The 21,959-nt window shown below is 46.6% G+C and overlaps 7 protein-coding genes across 7 annotated transcripts; 6 read left to right on the top strand and 1 right to left on the bottom strand.

Moving 5' to 3' along the window:
- Positions 1 to 1,138: 1,138 nt before the first annotated feature.
- Positions 1,139 to 2,068, top strand: N7478_007423 (nucleotide cyclase; the record flags this gene model as incomplete). The annotated part of the gene is made up of 1 exon (XM_056923637.1): positions 1,139 to 2,068. The coding sequence occupies one exon, from the start codon at positions 1,139 to 1,141 to the stop codon at positions 2,066 to 2,068; it is 930 nt and encodes a 309-aa protein (XP_056776363.1).
- A 2,920-nt stretch (positions 2,069 to 4,988) lies between these two features.
- Positions 4,989 to 7,085, top strand: N7478_007422 (uncharacterized protein; the record flags this gene model as incomplete). The annotated part of the gene is made up of 3 exons (XM_056923636.1): positions 4,989 to 5,312; positions 5,462 to 6,005; positions 6,160 to 7,085. The coding sequence occupies 3 exons, from the start codon at positions 4,989 to 4,991 to the stop codon at positions 7,083 to 7,085; spliced, it is 1,794 nt and encodes a 597-aa protein (XP_056776362.1).
- Positions 7,086 to 9,729: 2,644 nt separating this feature from the next.
- On the bottom strand, positions 9,730 to 10,477 carry htz1 (histone H2AZ; the record flags this gene model as incomplete). Its single annotated transcript, XM_056923635.1, has 3 exons — positions 9,730 to 9,977; positions 10,046 to 10,115; positions 10,379 to 10,477. 3 exons carry the CDS (start codon positions 10,475 to 10,477, stop codon positions 9,730 to 9,732), a joined length of 417 nt encoding a protein of 138 aa, XP_056776361.1.
- A 790-nt stretch (positions 10,478 to 11,267) lies between these two features.
- On the top strand, positions 11,268 to 12,012 carry N7478_007420 (PHO88 family protein; the record flags this gene model as incomplete). Its single annotated transcript, XM_056923634.1, has 3 exons — positions 11,268 to 11,284; positions 11,355 to 11,515; positions 11,627 to 12,012. The coding sequence occupies 3 exons, from the start codon at positions 11,268 to 11,270 to the stop codon at positions 12,010 to 12,012; spliced, it is 564 nt and encodes a 187-aa protein (XP_056776360.1).
- Positions 12,013 to 13,838: 1,826 nt separating this feature from the next.
- Positions 13,839 to 15,093, top strand: gpdA (glyceraldehyde 3-phosphate dehydrogenase GpdA; the record flags this gene model as incomplete). Its single annotated transcript, XM_056923633.1, has 4 exons — positions 13,839 to 13,850; positions 13,947 to 13,996; positions 14,061 to 14,124; positions 14,206 to 15,093. 4 exons carry the CDS (start codon positions 13,839 to 13,841, stop codon positions 15,091 to 15,093), a joined length of 1,014 nt encoding a protein of 337 aa, XP_056776359.1.
- A 1,219-nt stretch (positions 15,094 to 16,312) lies between these two features.
- hdaA (histone deacetylase hdaA) lies at positions 16,313 to 19,322 on the top strand (the record flags this gene model as incomplete). The annotated part of the gene is made up of 14 exons (XM_056923632.1): positions 16,313 to 16,745; positions 16,809 to 17,097; positions 17,158 to 17,171; positions 17,233 to 17,371; positions 17,422 to 17,534; positions 17,586 to 17,713; positions 17,774 to 18,093; positions 18,206 to 18,253; positions 18,321 to 18,384; positions 18,446 to 18,538; positions 18,643 to 18,725; positions 18,808 to 18,872; positions 18,935 to 19,044; positions 19,110 to 19,322. 14 exons carry the CDS (start codon positions 16,313 to 16,315, stop codon positions 19,320 to 19,322), a joined length of 2,112 nt encoding a protein of 703 aa, XP_056776358.1.
- Positions 19,323 to 20,811: 1,489 nt separating this feature from the next.
- N7478_007417 (putative BYS1 domain protein) lies at positions 20,812 to 21,285 on the top strand (the record flags this gene model as incomplete). The annotated part of the gene is made up of 1 exon (XM_056923631.1): positions 20,812 to 21,285. One exon carries the CDS (start codon positions 20,812 to 20,814, stop codon positions 21,283 to 21,285), a length of 474 nt encoding a protein of 157 aa, XP_056776357.1.
- Between the last annotated feature and the right edge of the window lie 674 nt (positions 21,286 to 21,959).

Below are 21,959 nucleotides of genomic sequence, written 5' to 3'. Positions count from 1 at the left end.
TCTTCGATGTTTGTTGGATTCAGGGTACGGAGGTTCCGTGCGGACTGTCTGGAGTAGAGAAGGATCATCCAGGAACAATGTAGATCTGCTGTCTTTTTGACTTTATTCACATCACATGGAGAGAAATGGTAGGCTATCAATTCGGACTCCGTCATTTCTCCAGATAATGTTACTGTACTACCCTGAAGATTTTAACGATCATAGTTAAGCACCAAGGACTCCGTTGGGGCCTTCGGAGTTGCCATACTCATCGCTCTGAATTGGAATTACCCCTATAAAGGCAATGATCAATAGCACGAGTCAGAACGGGACGCTAATGAAACCTAAAGTCGTTAGTATTTTGTCTAAACATCAGTCCGCAACCCGGTGCTCCGTCCCTATACTAGTAACTACTAGTACTAGTAGTGGATGGTAGGAACTTGAACTTGAATTGAACTATCAAAGTGATGCTAGGTGGAAACCCCAGAATATACACAGTGGCGCTCACTAAATCCGAGTCTTCTAAGTCCTATTCCGCAATCGAATCCCACTTGGGCGCTCGCAGTGAGAAAGAAATCAGTTGGGAGATTCACAACCCTCTGGGACGACCAGATCCCCTCGCCGACCGACACTTTCCTCGAGGACAGGACAGGAGATGCTTTAGAGAGGAATTGATCCGAGTCTGGAAATTATCAAAGCCACCTCGATACTCCCTTGATGAACGGAGCAGACTTGATCTTATCTGCATTTTTGGTGTCTTACGTCTACCTCTTGTCGAAGTTACGCAACATGGCCCCCTCGCGTTCTCTACATGACAAGGAATAACCTCTATGCATGAGAAAGAACAACCCACTAAAAACAAGAAACAGTCATTGGTCACTTTGGCTACTACTAGTGCCTCTTCCCGTCATGCTGGTAATACCCTACACAGCCAGCCAATAATATGAATCCACTGACCAATACTTACAAGACCAGCATGCTGCTCGCTAATGCATTTTTAAGTCTATCCCACAGTGCGGTGAAGCTGTGGGTGACCTGGAGAAAAGAAGCAATAGAAACAGCAGTCATCCAAACATAGGCCGGAAGCTTTTACTTCGATGCATGCAAGTAAGGTTGTCATTTCCCTCATAAATAACCACCAAACCCACCCTCTCAGGCCATGAACGACCTCTTCAAGTTGGCTATCAACAGCGCCACTATTTTTGCGGAAACAGACAAGAAAGGGACCATCACCAACGTGAATGACCTGTTCTGCGCCGCATCGGGATACTCCAGACATGAGCTCATCGGGCAAAGCTACCATCTTATCAAGTCCGGGCATCACCCAACCAGCTTCTACCATGAGATGTGGACCAAGGTCACGGGAGGCTCAATCTGGCGGGGACAGATTTGCCACAAAACCAAAATTGGTACATTATATTGGATCAACTGTACTATAATACCCATCAACGCACCAGGAACAACAGCTTTCATATCGGTTTCATTTGACATCACCTCCAAAGAGACAATCATCGAAAACCTCCAATGGAAAGTCTGTCACGACTCATTGACAGGACTCTACAATCGTACATTCTTACTAGAGCACATACAAAAGAAGATCTCAGCCTCAAATAGCACCGAGCAAAACCACTTCGCGATCGGAATGATCGATATGAACTCTTTCAAAAACATCAACGATACCTATGGTCATTCTACCGGAGACTCACTGTTAGTCGAGACAGCCAAGAGACTTAAAGCAGTCTGTCGAGAAGAAGATACAGTTGCTCGTATGGGCGGTGATGAATTCTTAATAGTATGGAATGACGCAGTTGGTATCGAGTCTACGATACAAGGCATCGAGCGGCAAAAACAGGAGGAATCTGTTTTTCGGGGCATTCTAGGCCGCATATTTGCGAGGCCTTTTTTGTTGGAGCATGGGATTTTGTTGAAGATCAGAGGGAGTCTTGGTGTTGCGCGTTATCCGGATCATGGATTGGACCCGCTGGTGTTACTGGGGCATGCCGACCAGGCAATGTATAAGGCTAAGCTTAAAAGGGGGGAGTTCGTATGCGTATTTGATTCGACTTTGAGATTGAAGGAGATGAAGTAGTCGATTTTGTCTAGACTGATTGGGCTAGATTGCTTTTTATGGAGTTGAAGTCTGCCCTTAAGGAGGGGCTTGGCATTTGAAGCTATTTTGTTGATTAAAATTCAAGCTCATGGGTTGTCATCTTCATTTTGAGCTCCAAGCTACCACAAGAAATTTATGGGTTCATAAGATTTTAGAACCCTGTTAACCTTTTGGTATAAGCTTTCAGCCCCCGGCTGCTTCCTGGGGCCAGTACGGAGTATAAAAACCTCATATGCGAGATATAACCTAAATTGACAAAGACCTCGATCATCTACGACGTATAAAGTACGCTCACAAGGTCCTCAGTGTCAAAGGCCACAAATAGAAACAGTTAATTAATGAATAAAAATAAAAATAACCCATCGGAGTAAAAGGGAAAGAAACGGAGAAAAGGAAAAAGAAACAAGAAAAAAAAAGGGGCAAAGCCATTCGGAAAACACTCACAAATCCCCGGGGAAGCTATTTCAGTTCCTTCCACTTTAGACCCCCTGGAGCTTTCCGTGACCCAATCTGCCAGATTCCGAAGACCCAATAATCTCTCAGGATAAGGAGTTGAATTGAATCCAGTAGGCTGCCTCGTTGGAGGGGAAGGTACTATAGTGCTCCACCGGCTGCAAACCATTCGAATTTGAATCTGACGTTTCCACAGGGGGGTTCTAAGCCGCCTCTAGCGGGTTCTAGCTGAATAGCTAGGAAGGTTTCCCAGAAGTTCCAGAGACACTAGAAACGGGGAAGGCGCGGATCGTGGAGCTCAGGCGCAAGTTTCAATTTCTCGAAGTGGGCCCTGGCTGAGATAGCTTCATGCGCCGTCAATCAGGGGGAGATTCAATTGCCGTTAAAATACTCTCACGCCATATTTCTGCAATGGGGTTAGGTATGAGGTATATTGTATCGAATAAAAGAAGAAAAAGGGATAGAAAAAGGGAAGTTAGGTACTAAATAAAGGAATCATTGGGTATGTCATTATGTCTATTGCGGAATAGAGTGGCGAGTACGGAGTAGTGTGAGTTAATGGAGTCCGAGTCGAAGATCCCCTGAGTGACGCTATCCCAGAAGAAAAAAAGAAAAAAAGAAAAAAGAAAAAGGGAAAAGGGAAAAGGGAAAAAGGAGGTCTCGGGGATTATCTAGTGAAATTGGTTGGAGACTAAAGAACCTAAGGAACTTAGGATGGGTGATGGAGTCGGGCTCAATTATAGATAGCAGATCCGTAGCAGATCCCGGATTAGGAACACATCATAGTTCCTTTTAGGAATTGCAGAATATTGGAAGATCAGATGTGCACTGGCAGACGTAGTGTATATAGTGGTATAGTGCGGGAAGCACGAGGCAGGGCGCGAGCCGCGAGAACTCGAACTAGAGCTAGACAGTCGACGTGTTCGATGTCATATTTGAAACCGCTCGTGCGAGAAAGTGTTGAAAAGTGTTGACAGGTCGATGAAACACGGTTATTATTTAATTATTTAATTATTTAATTTCAGCTGTGGGCAAACTGGAACTATTGGTCATAAATACTCCGTGACGCGACCATTACTAGTAGATGGAGTAGGAGTGTTCCCACTGGGCGAGTCTAATATAAGCGGATGGAGGTGGATGGAGTCGTAGGCTCCAGTGAGAGAGAAGCAGCCACAAAAGGAATGGGAAGGGAGCCGACGAACTGGAGCTGGGAGGCGAAAAGGACGCTGATTCGGTGGGTTCGAGGCACCGGAAAGGAGCCGGGCCATTGGTAGGGGGGCGATCTTAGTGTGGCACCTGGAAGTAAAGGGGTTATACTGTAGAGACAGAATGAGAAATCGAATCATCAAGGTAGAAATAGTATACTCTGGATAGTCCATAAAGATAGATATAGAGGTAGATGTAGAGTAAATGTAGATGTAGATGTATAGTTCACGGGTGTTGTACCAAGGTTGAAAGGTACTTGTGGTTACAATGTAAGTCCCGTAGTGAAGGCAAGTACCGGCATCAGGAACAAACCGGGTCATTCCATCCAGGGGCGTCAATCTCGATGCGGATCTAGTCTGGTCTTTTTTAGATATTTTTATATTTGTACAGACTAGTATATTTGATTCTATTTGGTTATTATTTTGATTATTATTTTCAATTAGTTCATTGCACTGGAGATCAGCTTCTAGTACTATTCCGTAGCAGTAGTAGTACTTGTATATAATATAAATGTCTCGCTCACGAACTTTGAAGTCTGCTCTTTTTTCTGGACTTCTGATTTCTGATTTCCTTGATCCATATCATTTCTCATCTTCCCACAACAATCTCACAACAACCCATCTGTACTCTGTACAGTTGTGACTCCCTTACTCCCCCGGTTCTTGGCTGACCAACCAGATCCGTCTCTCTCTGTTTCCCAGCAATTTCGTTTTCCCCCGCTTCTGCTGCTACTACTTGCTACTGCTGTTCCCTCCCAAACTCCAGGAACTTTTCTGAGAAGAACCAGAAAACAAGAGTTATTTAGTTATAACTCCTTTTCTATATTTAATTTATTTCTCTGAGAAATAACAAGGAAAATAGAGCAGAAGAAAAAAGAAAAAGGAAAAGAAAAAGGAAAAAAAAACTACACTAAAAAAGGCCCCCCCTTTTTCATGATCCGAACGTGCACGACTTTGCATCCGTGAGCCATTTTGCCTTCCTTTTTTTCCTCTTCGTCTGCTTCTTTCCGCCTTTTCCCACACAACCTCCAACCTCCAACCACCACAACCACCCTCCCCTTATCCCCCCCCCCCCTCCGTGGTGTGTTCTCCCTCCATCTTCAACCGTTAGCCTCATGTCCCATTAGTTCCGTGCGACGGTATCTTGTTCGACCTCGTGTTTGTGGTGGATTTTGCATGCCCACATTCCTCGGGTCTTCGCCAAGGAATCCTCGTTCCTCATGAGTTATCAACAACCGGACATGTATCACGATCCCTCCGCGCGTTCCCCTGGTTCCCAGCGGCATCAACAACCTCTACACCGTCAACCTTCTAGACAGTTTGACGCCTACGGTCCCATGCCCGTCAACCTGTACGAGGATCAGATGGCCCGATACGAGTCCGCAAGGCTGGAGCGGTTGAACCCTCCCATGCAGCAGCAAAACAACAACTCCTACTCGTATGATCTCTCGGGTTCGCAGACTTGGAATCCAAATGGCTTTGCCAACCCCCAGAGTTTGGCTGGAATCCGTTCTGCTTCCGCCAGCTTGAAACCGGCTGCCCGAGGACGCACCGGTTTGCCTACTGTATGTGGATCACTCTCCATCATCCCCAACTCCAACTTCATCTTCATCTTCACCTCAACAACCCATCCAGTTTAGATTCTTTCGCTCTTAATTCCCTTCCCTTTCCATCGTAACATTGACTAATCAAACCAACTCTTTATCAATAATAGACCTGGCTTGATCAGCAACCGGGAATGCCAAATGCATTTTCAAACCTAGGCCCCGGTCCCATCCAAAGCACTGCAATGCGCCCGGAAGCTTCGGCTTCATCGGACGGCGATGACGAACTGATCCCAACCGCGATCGTCATCAAGAATATCCCATTTGCTGTGAAGAAGGAGCAGCTAGTGCAGCTGATGACGGAGTTGAACTTGCCGCTCCCATACGCCTTCAACTACCACTTCGACAACGGAGTCTTTCGCGGTCTGGCTTTTGCCAACTTCACATCTGCAGAGGAAACGGCTACCGTGATTGAAATGCTCAACCATTTTGAGCTTCAGGGCCGGAAACTGCGGGTGGAATATAAGAAGATGCTGCCCCTGCAAGAGCGGGAACGGATCGAACGGGAGAAGCGAGAGCGTCGCGGTCAGCTCGAAGAGCAGCACCGACCTATGCCTTCTGGACAACTACACACTCAGAGCTCTATGACATCTCTGAACTCGCATATTCCAGCAAGCTCGCCCTCTCCAGTGTCACAACGTGGCCAGAAACTCGGTAAGCAAAATTTTTTTTTTGAAAACTCTTCCCAAGCCTGAAGATACCAATCACAGATGGAATCAGACGAAAAAGAACTGAATATGAATGACGGGAAAACTATTTTTGACATTTTTGATCTTGTTCGCTAATTATTATCTTGATGTTATTTTAGATGTGAACTTGAACGACACCCAGACCCTTCACTACTACTCTCAGCTCCTTCTCTTCAAGGAAGACACCGCCCGCGATTCCGTCATGTTCCCCTCCAATCTGACCCCGACCCAGCGACGCACGGTTCACACTCTGGCGCACAACATGGGGTTGGCCCATGCCTCCCGTGGAAGCGGGGATCAACGCCAGGTCCAGGTTTTTAAAGTCGCTGCCGGCAGTAATGTGAGCCCACCTTTGCAGCCTATTCCCCCAGCGGGACAGTCCGATAGCTCTCGCCGAGGATTGAACCGTGCTGCCACCATTGACTTTAGTGAGGCTCGTAATGAAGGTGGTGCTGGTGCTTTTAACACTCTACGTGGGCAGACCTCCGGCTTCCTCGGTGTTTTGGACTCGCCGGGCAACTTTAACAACCCCCAGAACCTCCGTGCCGCCAAGTCTTTCGCCGACTTGCGTTCTTATACCCCATCCCCCGTTCCTTCCTCCGCTAGCTTCCCAGCCGCTCTGCAGTCCAACGGGACTCGCCTACAGTACGAAGGTGCGCCCACCGGCGCATCCAACACCCCTACCTTGACCTCCGCGCCTTCCGGTTCCTCTCTGGGTATGCAGCGTGATGATAATCTACTGGTCAACAGTCTGGGTGGCCTTTCTCTGGGTACAGGCATCGGTGGGCCTAACTCAAGCCCCCGACGATTGCGTGGTATGTTCTCCTGGGAGCAGGACAGCCAGCCCTCGTCCGCAGGTGCCATTGGCAGCAACCGTGGAATGGGAGTGGGATTTGACACCGCTCAGCAGGAGCGCATGCCGATTCGCCAACCGCGTGGCCCGACGCCCGACAAGGGCCCCGGTTTCCGGCGCCAAAACGGACACCAGGCTCGCGGCAGTGACGAGCTTCGCTCTACTTCCGGCGTCGAAATCATTGTGGAGTAGAAAGAACAAACATAATTCTTTGGTTTTTATCTTCTTATTTGTTTTAACCCGAAGCGCGACGGAAACGAAATGGCGATCCCCCACCCTATTTTTTTGCCAGCATCTGACTGCTTTGCCGCGAGACGAATACGAACTTGTATCACGAGGCCCTGTTCTGCGAAATTACCGGCTTACGATTCGATGAGGGATGACGAGATGACAACCAACCAAAAAAAAAAGACCAGAAAAATCCATTGTTTCGCTGATCCAGCCAAGTTTAGACGTTTTTTTTAACTATTTTGGGGCAGCCCAACAACAAATCCACCACAGACATACACCATTCTCGCTCTTGACGACTCCTGTTGGATATGACTTGATGTTTTATTCTTTTCCTTGAAATTTTCTGGAGGAAAACATTTTGCCGCGCAGGTCTTTTCCACTAACGGTCACCTAAAGTGCACTGGCCTTTTTTTCTTCTTTTTTCTGTTTCTTCACCTTTCAATTTGTGTTTTTTATTTTTCAACTCTTATTTTTATTTTTCCTTTGGACTTTGTTTGAAATTCCTGCGGGCGCCGTTTGCACGCAAATCCCATGGCTTGTTTTGTGTTCCTTAGCAACGCTGGAGCGGATCACGACCCCGCCGCTTGGTGAACGCGGGATGCATACGAAGAATGACCAAAAGACCCTACCACTGGTAGGAGACACGACAATATCAGCATTTGCATATTCTTGCCTGTTTTAGTGTTGTACATGGGGCGACTCGCATCTAATGACGTTGAAGCCCTTCTTCATTTCTACTTTTTGCACACCTTTCTTCCTATCTCAGGCGATCCGATCCCCTAATATATCAAGTCAACGGTTTTTTATGACTTGACCGTTGACTTGACCCCGGGGACGGTGGTCATTTGACTCTGTTTTTTCTTTTTGCCTTTTGCGCGGATATTTACTCTTGATCTGGTTACTGGATGTTTGATTTTGTCGATGATCTGGTGATCTTTTTTGGATCTAGGGCTCTGATACAATTTAAACATCAGAACCTCGGGATGGATCATCATGGTATACTATGGCTATAGATTCGCAGGATGTATATTAAATCCTATTTTCTATAGCCTGGTGACAAGACTCAAGTGACTTGTTTTCATCTTACCTACATATATGGGTCGGATGGTCTTTTTCCATCTTCTTTTCCATCCTCTTGATTTAAGGGTTTCTTTTCTCATGTTTGGTATTTTCTGCAGGTCTGGGGCTTTTCTCTGAATGCTGTACTCAGATTTGAACGATCAATGTACCTTTTACTGTTTCAATGTTGGTTCAGGTTTATATTATCCATGGAGTGTTGACTCGTAGATCGTAGTTTCATGGTGTAGATACCTTGAGCCCGATATTTAGTATATTAAGCGCAAAGTTCACCTCCAGGCCAGCGATGGGCAACTCAGCTGTACTACAGCCTAGGTCGATCTTAAAATGATACTATGGTATTGTTGAGCTTCAAGTTATAATTTAATAGTTATGGAGCCTTCAAGTCCAAGCAACTTGGTACTTGGTGCATACTACAAGTAAAGATATCTAGGTAAATATAAATTCAGTGGATATGCAGATCAACTTGGATTATGATATGATAGTACTAGGTAGTACATAGTGACTCTCCGGCTCAAGGTTAACCAAAACCCTCCTGGAATCTAGTTATAAGCATTGGAATGGATATAGTTGACACTCAACCAACATATCCTCTAATAATCATCAAGAATGTGAAATAAATGTACCAATGTATGAAAGAAGTTCCAGAATCAAAGACAACTTGAAACATTTCCACAATGCCAAGACGCCGGGCTCGCTTTGTTTATTATGATCAGTGATTGACATAGCCCCGGCATGTCCCTGTCGATCACCTGAATTCCACCATGCATGTTGGAATTAGCCTGAGCTTGTCAGCGCTTATACATGTACATATATCGGTGGATATTCTAATTGTAATACCCTAGTCTATAATACATGAATTATTTATATAATATTATATTATATACGCTATTAGGACTGTCTAAAAATCAGTTAATCTGCAATTGAAAATAAGTATAAATATTGTTATATTGTAGTTAGTGGTAACACGAACTTGTGATAGACTCCGAATACCGAAGTGACCCTGCATATGGTGGTACTCGTGGGGAATGTTCGGTTTTAACCTTGGAAGTTGTTATGCTTTCTTTTGTACGAGGACATCACACTATAGTACGCACAGGTTTGTTACCAGGACTCCCTTCAAGCAAGTTATAAGCCAACTTACATAGACTACCTAGGTAATATACACCGAAGAGGAATAGAACATGCAGCAAAGCATATTGAATCAAGAAGTAGAATAATTTCACTCACTACCAGGATATCCCCATTTTCCCATTACAGCGCCCACTCGAATTGATCATGGAACATGTCAAATGAGTCAAAATAGAAAAAAAAAGGAACAGGAAATAAAAGAACAACAGCGAAAAATAAGCCGGGGAATAGATAGACAACACAAAAGTCACACGCCGTGAGAAACGAAGAAAGGCGAAACTATTTAAGTATTCACCTGGTCGGGACAGGAGGAGGGTACGGTATAGAAATCGTGGGATAGTATCTCCGAATATATAGTATCGTACCAGATCTCCAATTTTTGCGGAATTTCTCAATTTCACAGCTCAGGCTTGCCCTTCTTCTTCTGCTCCACCTTCAGAAGCAGAGCGCGGTTGATACGGGGTAGAACACCACCGAAAGCGATGGTAGCGCGGATGAGAGTGTCCAGCTCTTCATCACCACGGATGGCGAGTTGCAGGTGGCGAGGGGTAATACGCTTAACCTTCAAGTCCTTGGCAGCGTTACCAGCCAACTCAAGAACCTCGGCAGTCAAGTACTCCAAGACTGCTGTCACGTAAACGGCGGCTGTTGAAAAGTGAGGTTAGCATTGACAGGAGCGAAAAAGGGGGTACGCGAGCGACAGGAGAACATACCCTTGGCACCCACACGCATCTTGTTCTGGGTGTTGTTCTTCAAGAAACGCTTAACACGACCACAGGGGAACTAGCAATCCAAAAAATGGTTAGTGTATCGATATAGACGAGGTCGCATGGTGACCATCGCTGACAACGAAGAGATAAACTGTGCGACAAGGTAGGAACATATCAAGGAACCCCTCAATCAACCTCGAGGTGAGGGGGGAGGGGGCTTCCCAGTTGACGCGTCGGGACATCCCATTCCATCGAACGATATGATTCCCCCTTGATTGCATATTCGGCCCGTCGTAACCAGTACAGATGTCCCAGCTAGTAGACCACCACACTAACCTGCAGACCAGCCTTCGCGCTGTGAGACTTCTGGGCCTTCCCCGCAGAGTCCTTGGAACCACCCTTTCCGCCGATCGACTTTCCCTTTCCGCCAGGCATTTTGGAGGATTATTGGTCGCAAATAGTTGGGTAGCGCGTAGAGTGGGTGTCGCAAGCGATCCGAGACAAAGTGGGATGGGAAAGCGATTTAAAAGGGAGCAGGCACGCGCGTTGTTGATGGATGAAGAAGTCAGAAATGTCGCAGCCGGGACCAGTCGCTAAAGACTGCGACCGCGGATCCGGCGCTAGTCCCGATTTGGAAACCACTGCCACTGCCGTTGGAACATCTCTTTAGTAGTTAAGGCGAGATATAACAGGCCAGTCGAGACGCTGTATGTATCATAATTCTCTTTGAATTACGATACGTGGCTCGGGGTACAATCATTCTTCAGATCTGGTACCCCCAGAGCTGACTGAATAATGAAACAAAGGGGGAGGGAAATCCCAGTGATTGGTTGCTGTTCTGGCGGTTAGTAGAAAGACCGCTTGCGGGCCTTCATTTAGGATGTGTCCAAGATCCTCAGACTTTTTGCTCTTGAATATTTAGGATGAAGTTCAGTCTTATCCTGTCTGTGGATGCGGAAGCAACATGCTGGTCAATTCAGTCAGTGAGATTACTGGGTTGGCCTTTGATGCAGGTCCAGCTGGGGAAGTGGTGCATTTGGAGATTCAAGGCGGAGGGGTCCCGTGATCCGGGATTTAGATGATCCGTTCCTTTTTTAATATACGTGGTTTCCACTTTCGCGGAAGGTCAAAGAAGAGGTTCGATCGAGCTTTTTGTTGTTATCTATCCTCATCTCCCCTTCTTCCACCCCCCAGTTTTCGGATTTTCAAAGGTCTAATCGTCAAAATGGTGTCTCCTCAAATGTACGTATCACTTGAAAATGGCACGCGACTCATGTTTTCTGCTCATTCAGAACTGATTATGATTTTACAGTACCAACCTGGCCATCATCCTGGTGATGATGCAGCTGGCTAAGAAGGTTCCCTTTGAGGATCCTGACGTGCTGAACCTGGTGCGCGGTGTTTACGTTCTGTCCAACGTGATCATCTTGGCCGTCAGCCTGTACACTCAGGCTAAGATCAATTCTAAAAAGGGTATGTCGTGATCATGCATTTAGGGGGGGGGGGCGAAAGTCCTATCTCTCCCCCAACTCAACCTCAAAGAAAAGAATCGCCACTAACCCTCCATCCCTTTCTCTGATGTAGATATGACCACGCTCAAGTACGTTGAGCCCGCCGCTATGGGTACCGGCGAGGAGGGCAAGCCCGTCACCACCACCAACATGGACTACGATAAGGGCCAGGTCCGCCAGATGTTCCGCTCTCAGCTGATGGGTGTTGGTATGATGGCCGTGATGCACTTCTACTTCAAGTACACCAACCCTCTCTTGATCCAGTCGATCATTCCCCTGAAGGGCGCTTTCGAGGGCAACCTGGTCAAGATCCACCTGTTCGGCAAGCCCGCCACTGGCGATCTGGCTCGTCCTTTCAAGGCCTCCGGTGGCTTCATGTCCCAGGGTCAGCCCAAGAGCGACAAGGCTTCCATTGAGAATGCGGAGAAGAACTACCGGGGTGGTGTCAAGGAGGAATAGATCCGGGGTCTCACGAAAATCAAATGTGGAGGATTGAGTTAAGTTTGGGTGGTTGGTAACCCACCCCCACTGGTGGACTTAGTATATTTGGACATTGGGATGGGGATAGATCATGCTACTTGCTTTCTTTTTCTGATTGTATTATATCCCAAATTCTGTAGTTCGCATGGCATCGCGATTGAGGCTATATGAACGCGATCACGTTGGTCAGAATTATTATTATTATATTATTATTTTTAACACATTTGCCTCACTTTATTGTCTTGTGGATCTTCAATCAGTGTTTCTTACGCCATCTAAAGTGGATCATTGATTCAATGTTTTGAACATTTATGTTTCACAGTCCCTGCAGGATAGACAGGATCAATTGATCCAGGTCAATTGCACCGGTGTACATATGTAGAGTTGATCTGTAGATTTGATCTGTCAGGTTCCATGATATTCCAATGGGTCAAGTGTGGCCACAGGTATGTGGAAATCAGCAGGACTTGCCACTGTCCTGAGTCATCTACAGTAGCTATACATAGTATATGTATGTGTTAGTAGTAGTAGTAGTCTCGGATCTGCGGTGCCGGAGATATGTAGTATTTATAATCGAGATCAGGAATTGAATTGGGGAGTATATGTATATTGTATACCACTTATGTACAGTAACCGTGGAATGTACGTATAGTAGATGCCGTTATTGCCACCACCGTTTAAAATAATAGATAAAAATGTATAAAAAATAACTGAAAAATAATATTCCTAATAGAATTGGTTATATAAAAATTCTGCATAATTCCACCCATTTAGAACGCCAGGAAGATCCCCCGGTGACTGTATTTAGGGCGTGGGACCACATGGTTGAGTACATTTCCACCGAGAAGCTGGAAACAGGCAAGCCGAATGCGGGATGGAGAAGGTTCTTCATGGCCCAATCCAATGGATTCTACTGGTTCAAGCTAGGCCAGAACAAAGCTATGCCTCTATATACTATGTATAAACAGAACTGGTGTTAGCCTATACTATGTACTATACTTGTAGTATGTACCTGAGGTATCCGTAGTGTGCCCCTCAGTCAAGGCATCATCCACTCTGCCCCTCCATCGTCATAGCTTTTCGGCCACCGGAATACCACCACCTCTCCCACGGCAAAAGTTAGGAACTCTCGTAGTGATCTCCCCGTAACTCTCCCCCAGATCCCGATAATAATGATGGTAAAACATTCATGAGATCCGAGGTCAAAGGCTGGGGACCCGGTCGGTCAGTCCATCCACGCAGCTCATTGGATCGACGGCAGCTACCGAGGGGCCAGCTAGAGTGGAAATATCGTGACTCTTCCTGCTTTGCCCGGTGTATGAAACCGGAAAGGGTTGCTGGGGAACTGTGCAAGCGGCAACAGTCGGGAAATCAATCATTCGCGCCCGGATGGATCTGGATGGACCTTGATGGACCTGGGGTTTGGCTTAGCCCCGTCTTGTTGCTCGGTGTACACGGTGTATGAGGGAAAGAGGGGTGAGCGCTCGTTGCGTCAGACTACTTCTTGCTCTGATCTCCCGCTTTTCTTTTCCTCCTTCTTTCTTCTTTTTCTCTTCTTCATCCATCTTCATCCTCTTCATCTACTTTTTCTTCTTCTAAAAGGTTCGTCAATTACTTCTTCCTTTCCCTTCCCTTCCCTTCCCTTCCCTTCCCTTCCCATTTACTACCCTTGCCACCATTACATACTCTACCATTGCCCCTCATCAACCCCGCCACTATTCATCAGCCCACCCAACTTTATCTCCTGAATTCAATCCCTGTAACCTCAAGCTAACCAAGCTCTCAGTATTATCATAACCGCAAATATGGTCCCCAAGGTACGCTATCTAGTGATCGCGAAGATTATCGCAGATTACACTTGATTTTTACATCCCCCTCGTCTACTTCCTTCATTAAACTCACCAACTTTTCAGGTCGGTATCAACGGTTTCGGTCGTATTGGCCGCATTGTCCTCCGCAATGCGTAAGTTGCACTCAATTCAATCCAACCCGCGTGGTACAACCCACAGTTCTAACTGGTTTCACAGCATCAACGCTGGCACTGTCGACGTTGTCGCCGTTAACGACCCCTTCATTGAGGTCCACTACGCTGTACGTCCCAACATTCACATGGCTGGTCAACGCCACTGCACAACGACTCAAATAAACTAACGTGATCTTTTGTCTATTTAGGCCTACATGCTCCGCTACGACAGCACCCACGGCAAGTTCAAGGGTACCGTCGAGATCGATGGCACTGAGGGTCTCATCGTCAACGGCAAGAAGATCCGCTTCTACGCTGAGCGTGACCCCGCCTCCATCCCCTGGGGTGCCTCCGGTGCCGACTACGTCGTTGAGTCCACCGGTGTCTTCACCACCAACGAGAAGGCCTCTCTTCACTTGAAGGGTGGTGCCAAGAAGGTCATCATCTCTGCTCCTTCCGCTGATGCCCCTATGTTCGTCATGGGTGTCAACAACTCCAGCTACACCAAGGATGTCAACGTTCTCTCCAACGCTTCTTGCACCACCAACTGTCTTGCTCCCCTCGCCAAGGTTATCAACGACAAGTACGGTCTCGTTGAGGGTCTCATGACCACCATCCACTCCTACACTGCCACCCAGAAGACCGTCGACGGTCCCTCCGCTAAGGACTGGCGTGGTGGCCGTACCGCCGCCCAAAACATCATCCCCTCCTCCACCGGTGCCGCCAAGGCTGTCGGTAAGGTCATCCCTGCCCTGAACGGCAAGCTGACCGGCATGTCCATGCGTGTCCCCACCGCCAACGTCTCCGTCGTTGACCTGACCTGCCGTCTCGAGAAGGGCGCTACCTACGAGGAGATCAAGGCCACCATCAAGGCTGCCTCCGAGGGTGAGCTTAAGGGAATTCTCGGTTACACTGATGAGGACATCGTCTCCACTGACTGCAACGGCGATGACCACTCCTCCATCTTCGATGCCAAGGCCGGTATCTCCCTCAACGCCAACTTCGTCAAGCTGGTCTCCTGGTACGACAACGAGTGGGGTTACTCCCACCGTGTTGTTGACCTCATCTCTTACATCTCTAAGGTCGATGCTCAGTAGCTATCTTCCGAGAGACTGGAGGTCAAATCTCTTCTTTAACTTAGCAAGTTTATCGTGACAAGGGACTTCTTTGTACGGGATGAATCGCTATTCGAAAGAAGTTAAAAAACCATCAAATAACGTCAATTTAATGAAAGAAATAAATTCCTTTACGTTCATGAATACTTCAATTTCCAGTAGATCTCTTGTCTAAGTCATTCAAATTGCATATAGTACATACCATCCCAAACATTTCGCGACACGTGGTATTCCCATTGGATACGACTGATAGTAGGTATCATGTTAGGAACTAACCTTGGAACACTGGACTGGTGCTGCGCAGGTGCAACCTTATGATGGCTAAATGTATATCCATCCTAATAGCTTGAAGCACTAGTGGGCATACCTATAAGGTGCCAATGCCGCGGGGTATCTAGTGGGATCCACCTATACATTCCATGTATACAAGTGCAAGAAAGTACCCTTATCCGTAGAGCTATAAGCTGCAGGCAAACCCCAAAGGTTCTTCAGATGGAGCCGCCAGACTCGTCTCTATATATGAACACATACATCAATCACAGGATCAACGTGTATACAAGCACCCACCCGGGCGAACAAGTGGCTTAGTCAGTGGCTGAATCGAGCTGTCCCGCTTTCTGCACCATAACGCTAGTCCCAATTCAGTGGCGGTATACAAGGCGGTTAACCACTATAATGTCCGGCAGTAAGAAACACTGGCCGAAAAGGGATCCATCATGCACATCCATTAACTTTCCATCGACTCTAAACATTACAATATCATACGTATAGGCCGACATTGTTGTGCACTATCTGACTAGTCCCTGGGTTGGTTTGTATCCCCAAATTCCAATTTGCCCTTCGAATCAGCTTTGAACACGAAACTTTTATGTGTTAGCTCAGAGGTGTTCATCCTATCTTGTGATGAGACAATAAGTGCATAATACAAGCCCAACTTCATTATTGAGGGCTGGCCTTATACATACTATATTGAGAGCGCCGAGAAATCATGGAAGAAGATCAAGACATAGTGATGGGAGAGTCGCGCAAGGTCTCCTTGTTGCCTTCCCACGCTTCACTCACTCAACCAGTCATTTCCCCGACGCCACACCAACAGACAGATCCAATTCTAGCTCCTTCTTTGATTCCTCAGGTAGCTCCCAAATCCCCATCTTCTGGTTCTGATCAAATATCATCCAAAGAACCAACAGACCAAACCAACATGGGTTCAACGATGGCTCGCATGGCTCCTCCTGATCGCACGATCAAGATGAGCGACTCAGAAAGCAACTCTGCAGATGCTTCCCTGACTCGAAAGGATAGTCTGCAAGAACCCAACTCTGACTGGTCCGACGATGAGGCTTCGCGTAAACCAGGTCTCCCACTTGAATCCCTAGGAACGGGCCTTTGTTATGATGTGCGGATGCGTTATCACTGTGAGGTGCGCCCCACTTCGGAGGTACATCCGGAAGATCCAAGACGAATCTACTACATTTTCAAAGAACTTTGTCAGGCTGGTCTTGTCGATGATCCAGAGTCAACTCGACCCTTGGCGCCTAAGACGCTGGTGCGGATCCCAGCTCGCCCAGCCACCGAAGAAGAAATCATCAAAGTCCACACAGGCGCCCACTATGCGTTTGTTCAGAGCACGAAAGGTATTCTTTTTTACTGAAAACTGTCATTTTATTTGATTGGAAGATTTTAGCTAATTGGTTTAGAAATGTCTGACGATGCACTCGTGACCTTGGAGCATAACCGAGATTCAATTTATTTCAACCGCCTCACTTTCGATTCTGCTCTTTTATCAGCTGGTGGTGCGATCGATACCTGCTTGGCTGTCGCTCAGCGTAAAGTGAAGAATGCAATCGCTGTTATTCGTCCACCAGGCCACCATGCTGAAAACAATACGGCAATGGGCTTTTGTTTGTTCAATAATGTCTCGGTCGCAGCGCGCGTATGCCAACAGACACTGGGCGATGAAGCTCGTAAAATTTTGATTCTTGACTGGTAAGCATGCATCAAATGTTCTTTTTTTTGGCCATTGAATTTACTAAATGGATTACTTAGGGATGTTCATCATGGTACGGCGAAGTGCATGAACTCGATCACTTTATTGGGAAAACTTACTCACTCCAAATTTAGGAAACGGAATACAAAAGGCATTCTATAATGATCCAAATATTCTTTACATCTCCATACATGTCCATCAAGACGGCAGATTTTATCCTGGCGGTGAGGAAGGAGATTGGCATCATTGTGGTGAGGGTGCAGGAATCGGAAAGTAAGTATTGTTCATCAAGCATTTCGATAAAAAGCTGACAATGGTATTAGAAACGTCAATATTCCATGGCCTGATCAGGGAATGGGCGATGGCGATTACATGTACGCTTTCCAACAAGTCGTGATGCCCATTGCCAGCGAATTCAACCCGGATCTAGTGCTCAGTAAGTTGATGCCCCTAAACCACCACGAGCCACCGTTGTTAACTTTTATAGTTGCGGCTGGCTTTGATGCCGCCGCGGGTGATGTGCTTGGTGGTTGTTTTGTGACACCAGCATGCTATGCTCAAATGACCCATATGCTTATGACCCTCGCCAATGGCAAGGTCGCGGTTTGTCTGGAGGTATGTTTTTATTTCCTGCCATTGTGGGGCCCCATGACTGATTGCTCGGTAATGCAATAGGGAGGATACAATTTCCGATCTATCTCCAGATCTGCTCTATCTGTGACCAAGACGTTAATGGGTGAGCCACCAGACCGCCTACTCATCACCACCCCTTCAGATATTGCGATCAACACGGTCCGTCGTGTAATGGGAATTCAAGGGGAACACTGGCGTTGCATGTACCCCAAGCCGCCCAAGCATCCAGTCTGGTCGGATCGACTCCACGGTATGCCCATATCGCCAAACTTTTACGATTCTATAACGCTCACGAATATGGAAGATGTCCTCCGCGAAGTCCAAAGTAAGCAGCTATACGAGAGCTTCAAGTTCACGCCGCTGTATATCTATCGTACGGCCATCTCCAAGTCTTTTCAAAACCAGGTTCTCGCAAGGCAAGTAAAGATTCCTGAAAGGATAGCAAAGGTCTCATTCGCTCATGATTTAAAACAGTCCAAACTACAATAAGCACGTTCCGCTTGTTATTGTATTCCACGATGCGTGAGTATACTTCTGCTTTCATTAACGAGATATTGCGCGCATTATTCTTACTTTCCTCCCCTGTTAGCCCGGAGATCGTGGGACAGCCCCACCCCGTCACTAATAAACTCGATGCTCATAACTGCTGGCTAGTAAGTTTTCTATTAAGGAGAACAGATAGACGAGATGACTTACTGACACTCAACCACTAAGGCTGATCCCCAAAAGGAGTACATCGCATGGTTTATGGAAAAGGGCTTTGCGGTCATCGACATCAACGTTCCCAAACATATCACTCCAAACGAGGTACGTCGCCACACCACGGCTTATTATCCCCACAACCCAACGCCCCTGTCAATAATATTAAAAACATCATATGGTATCCGAATCTATTACTGACGAATTTCTAGCCCAGTAAAAGATTTGAAGATGATCCCGCCCCCGCCCACGTAACAGAAGAATTGATTGCTTATCTATGGGACAATTACATTTCGTACGAGGCTTCTACTTTCACAATTTCGGAGACTGAACACTGACAAAGAAAACAAAAGACCTGATAGGATAGGTGATAAAAGCGAGATTTTCTTCCTGGGAATCGGCAGTGCTTTTCAGGGTGTTGCCAACTTCATATGTCAAAGAGGTTAGCTTGAACCGAGAAGACTAGAAACGAAACCAGGGCTAACAATGGCTGACCCTCAACAGGAGACACTCTCCATGAGCGCATCAAGGGATGTATCTCATTTGTAGCTGACAATCCTGTCCGCGCTATTGCATCACACGGTTACCCTTGGCTGGCCAGATGGTACCATAATGTAAGTAGATACCCGCTGCCAAGATTGAACTCAGGAATATCTAGACAACTAACTCGCGACCACAGAACTCATTAGTCTTCGTTTCTCACGTCCATGGAGTCTGGGATCGCAAGCGATCACTTCGGTATGGATTTATGAGAAAATCCGAGAAAACAGAACTCAGCGAGATGCTCTCCGAGCACATGGATGAAGTTTTCGAATGGATATCCGATCGTATTGCGGTACCGAGTGATGAAGAAGAGGAAGAGGATGAGGATAGCTCCCAGATGAAAGAGTAAGTTATTATCGGATCTTAAGGCGACATATTTTTCATACATGAAGCGGGTGTGGCGTTTGTATCCTCGATTCATTTCTATGGTCAACCTCTCGATGATTTCTAGCGTCTTGTCCAGCAGGGTACAGATTACCTTAATGACGAGAGAAAGATGGGGTTAGCTTAGACTTGAATTTTGTTCTTCCAAGGTTTTTTCTTTCTTTCTTTCTTCCTTCTCTGTGATTTGTGTGTATTTCTCAGCGTAGCTTTTTACTAGTGTTTAGTTCGCCATCGACATTAACACACGGTTCATTCCCGCGATTCCCCGCATCGTAAAAATAGGATGTGGCGTTACATCGCATGACAACCCTGCCGAGGAAAGACATCATAAAGTATCTTGAAAAGAAGTCTTGGGAAACGAGCCGTGTTCCTAGAGGGTATTTCATCACAGCCAATTAATATTTTAGCCCAAGATCCAATGAGGCAAAATGTATTGAATATCTTGCCAACAATCTTGGAACACATCTACCCCCAAGAAACGAAGCAATCAAATTATGTACTTCAATCAAAATAGAATAACACATGCCCGAATCCAAAGATGCCAAGTGGACATGCATTAACATGATCTCAAATATTAGTTCCCATCCCAGCACCTATGAAAGAAAACTGAGACACAACCAACCATAATCCTCGCTTAGATTCTAGCGGTGACGAGCAATAAAGAGACCCTGTAAATAGTCCACTTTTTATGAGGTAAGAACGGCGCTCGACTAAAGCCTACATAGTACTAGCTACAGATCCACCTCGTGTCCCGAGATGTAACTGTCTTAGACCTTACCCCAGATTTGGGCTTGCCACTTCACGCAGGGCTCCTGGTAGGAGCTTTAGACCTTATCCACGTCTTGGCATGCATCATCGCCTGGCTGCGTATCACTTACCTACCTGGCTCTTAGAAGCAAGCGACCTGCTCTATACGAGAATCGGGTCGGAGCGCTCTGAGACATCACTATTCTCTGCAGTCATGTTATGTCCTAGTGTGCTGCTTTTGGGTTCTGCTTACTGTTTACGCTTGAAGCCAACGAGTGCTCTTTTTATGGCTATGCGGGGCACTTATGGCATGATCAAGTTTTGATGTGTTGTTTTTGGGATTATAGAGCATGGCCAATCGCGGAGGACCCTGGTGATTCCTTTTGTTTCTGTTTGGCGGAATGCTAGTATTGTCTCAGGTAGAACCGAGGCTGCTGCATAGAGGCCTGATTTTGGGATGGAAGATAATCCCAGACCTCAATCAGACGTGTACTTGGGACAAAGAAAAGTAAGAACGAGAAGTTGGAGGAGATAGGTTTAAGTCTTCCTAGTAGATCACAAGAACTATAAAGGTGACCTCAACTCCCAGCTTCAAGAATAATCTATCTCTCCCAGGTCATTTTCAATCTATACTTGACTACTCTCAAACCAACAATAACATCTATCTTGATCCAAGATCTTAATCAACCCCAAACTTGAAAACCACAATGCATTTCTCCACCACCCTCCTCGCCTCAATGGCAGCTCTACTCCCCCTCGCCAACGCCGTCGGCCACGCAATCGTAAAGAACAACTGCGCCGCCCCCGTCTATATCTGGTCCGTCGGAAGCTCTGTCGGCCCAAAACAAACCATCGCAGCAGGCAAATCCTACTCCGAAGTCCTCCGCCATGATCCCGTATCTGGTGGTATCGCGATCAAGATCACCACTACCGCAAACGGTCTATATGACGGTAGTGCGCAGACTAACTTCGCTTATACCCTTGATGGTAGCCAGGTCTGGTACGATCTGTCTGATGTGTTTGGAGATCCGTTCTCTGGGAAGGGACTTTCTGTCGATCCTTCTGTGGCTAGCTGTCCGGATATTTGTTGGCCGAAGGGTGTTTCGCCTAGTGGTAGTCAGACGCATGATTGTACTTCTACTTCGGATGTTACTTTGACTCTTTGTGCGAAGAAGTGTTAATTGGAGCTTGAACCTCGGGCTTTGGGTAAGATGTCAGATATGGGGGGTTTGAGCACGACTCGGAGTCGCAGTGGAGTGTTGCCCGGGTGGTTCGATGGTGGTTGCGTACGCAAGGCTATAGCAGCCTGACTCCACGGGTGACGTCAAGGTTTTTAGTTTGATAATGCGAACGAGAATCATTTACTTTCCTGTTATCCATAATGTACAGATTTTGATGTCTGCTCTTTACCAAGTTTTCTTGCCTAGTAGGCGCTAGACCTGTAGAAAGACATTTGAAAGAAATGTAGAGACAGCTCTAAAGACTGTTTTCTTAGACGTGCCTTACATAGAAGTTGTTAGTATGATGATGATGATGTATACTATGTAGTAGATGCCTAATTCTCCGGTGAGGCTCAGTACAATTTGCGGGGGAAGAAGGAATAAGAGCCTCAAGTCATAGATAGCGGGGATGGTGGATTCGAAGTAAGTTGGGTCTAGTTGGGTCTAATTAATGCATAATGCCAATGCACAAGGGTTCTTTTCGATTCTATTACCCCCTTTCATAGCCGCCACTGGCCAGGGCTTTCTGCTTCGTGATTCTGGGCTATATTTCCTTGTTATTATAAGGCGCAGTCAACCTAAATCATCGATGAATCACAACAATGGATGATTGATTGAACCCGAGCGCTCTGGAC

This window comes from Penicillium angulare (assembly GCF_028827245.1).
Source record: "Penicillium angulare strain IBT 27051 chromosome Unknown utg000005l_segment0_segment0, whole genome shotgun sequence".
In the NCBI taxonomy this organism is placed as follows: Eukaryota; Fungi; Ascomycota; class Eurotiomycetes; order Eurotiales; family Aspergillaceae; genus Penicillium; species Penicillium angulare.
Note: the sequence above shows the minus strand (reverse complement) of the source record. Positions and strands in the feature narration are given on the sequence as shown.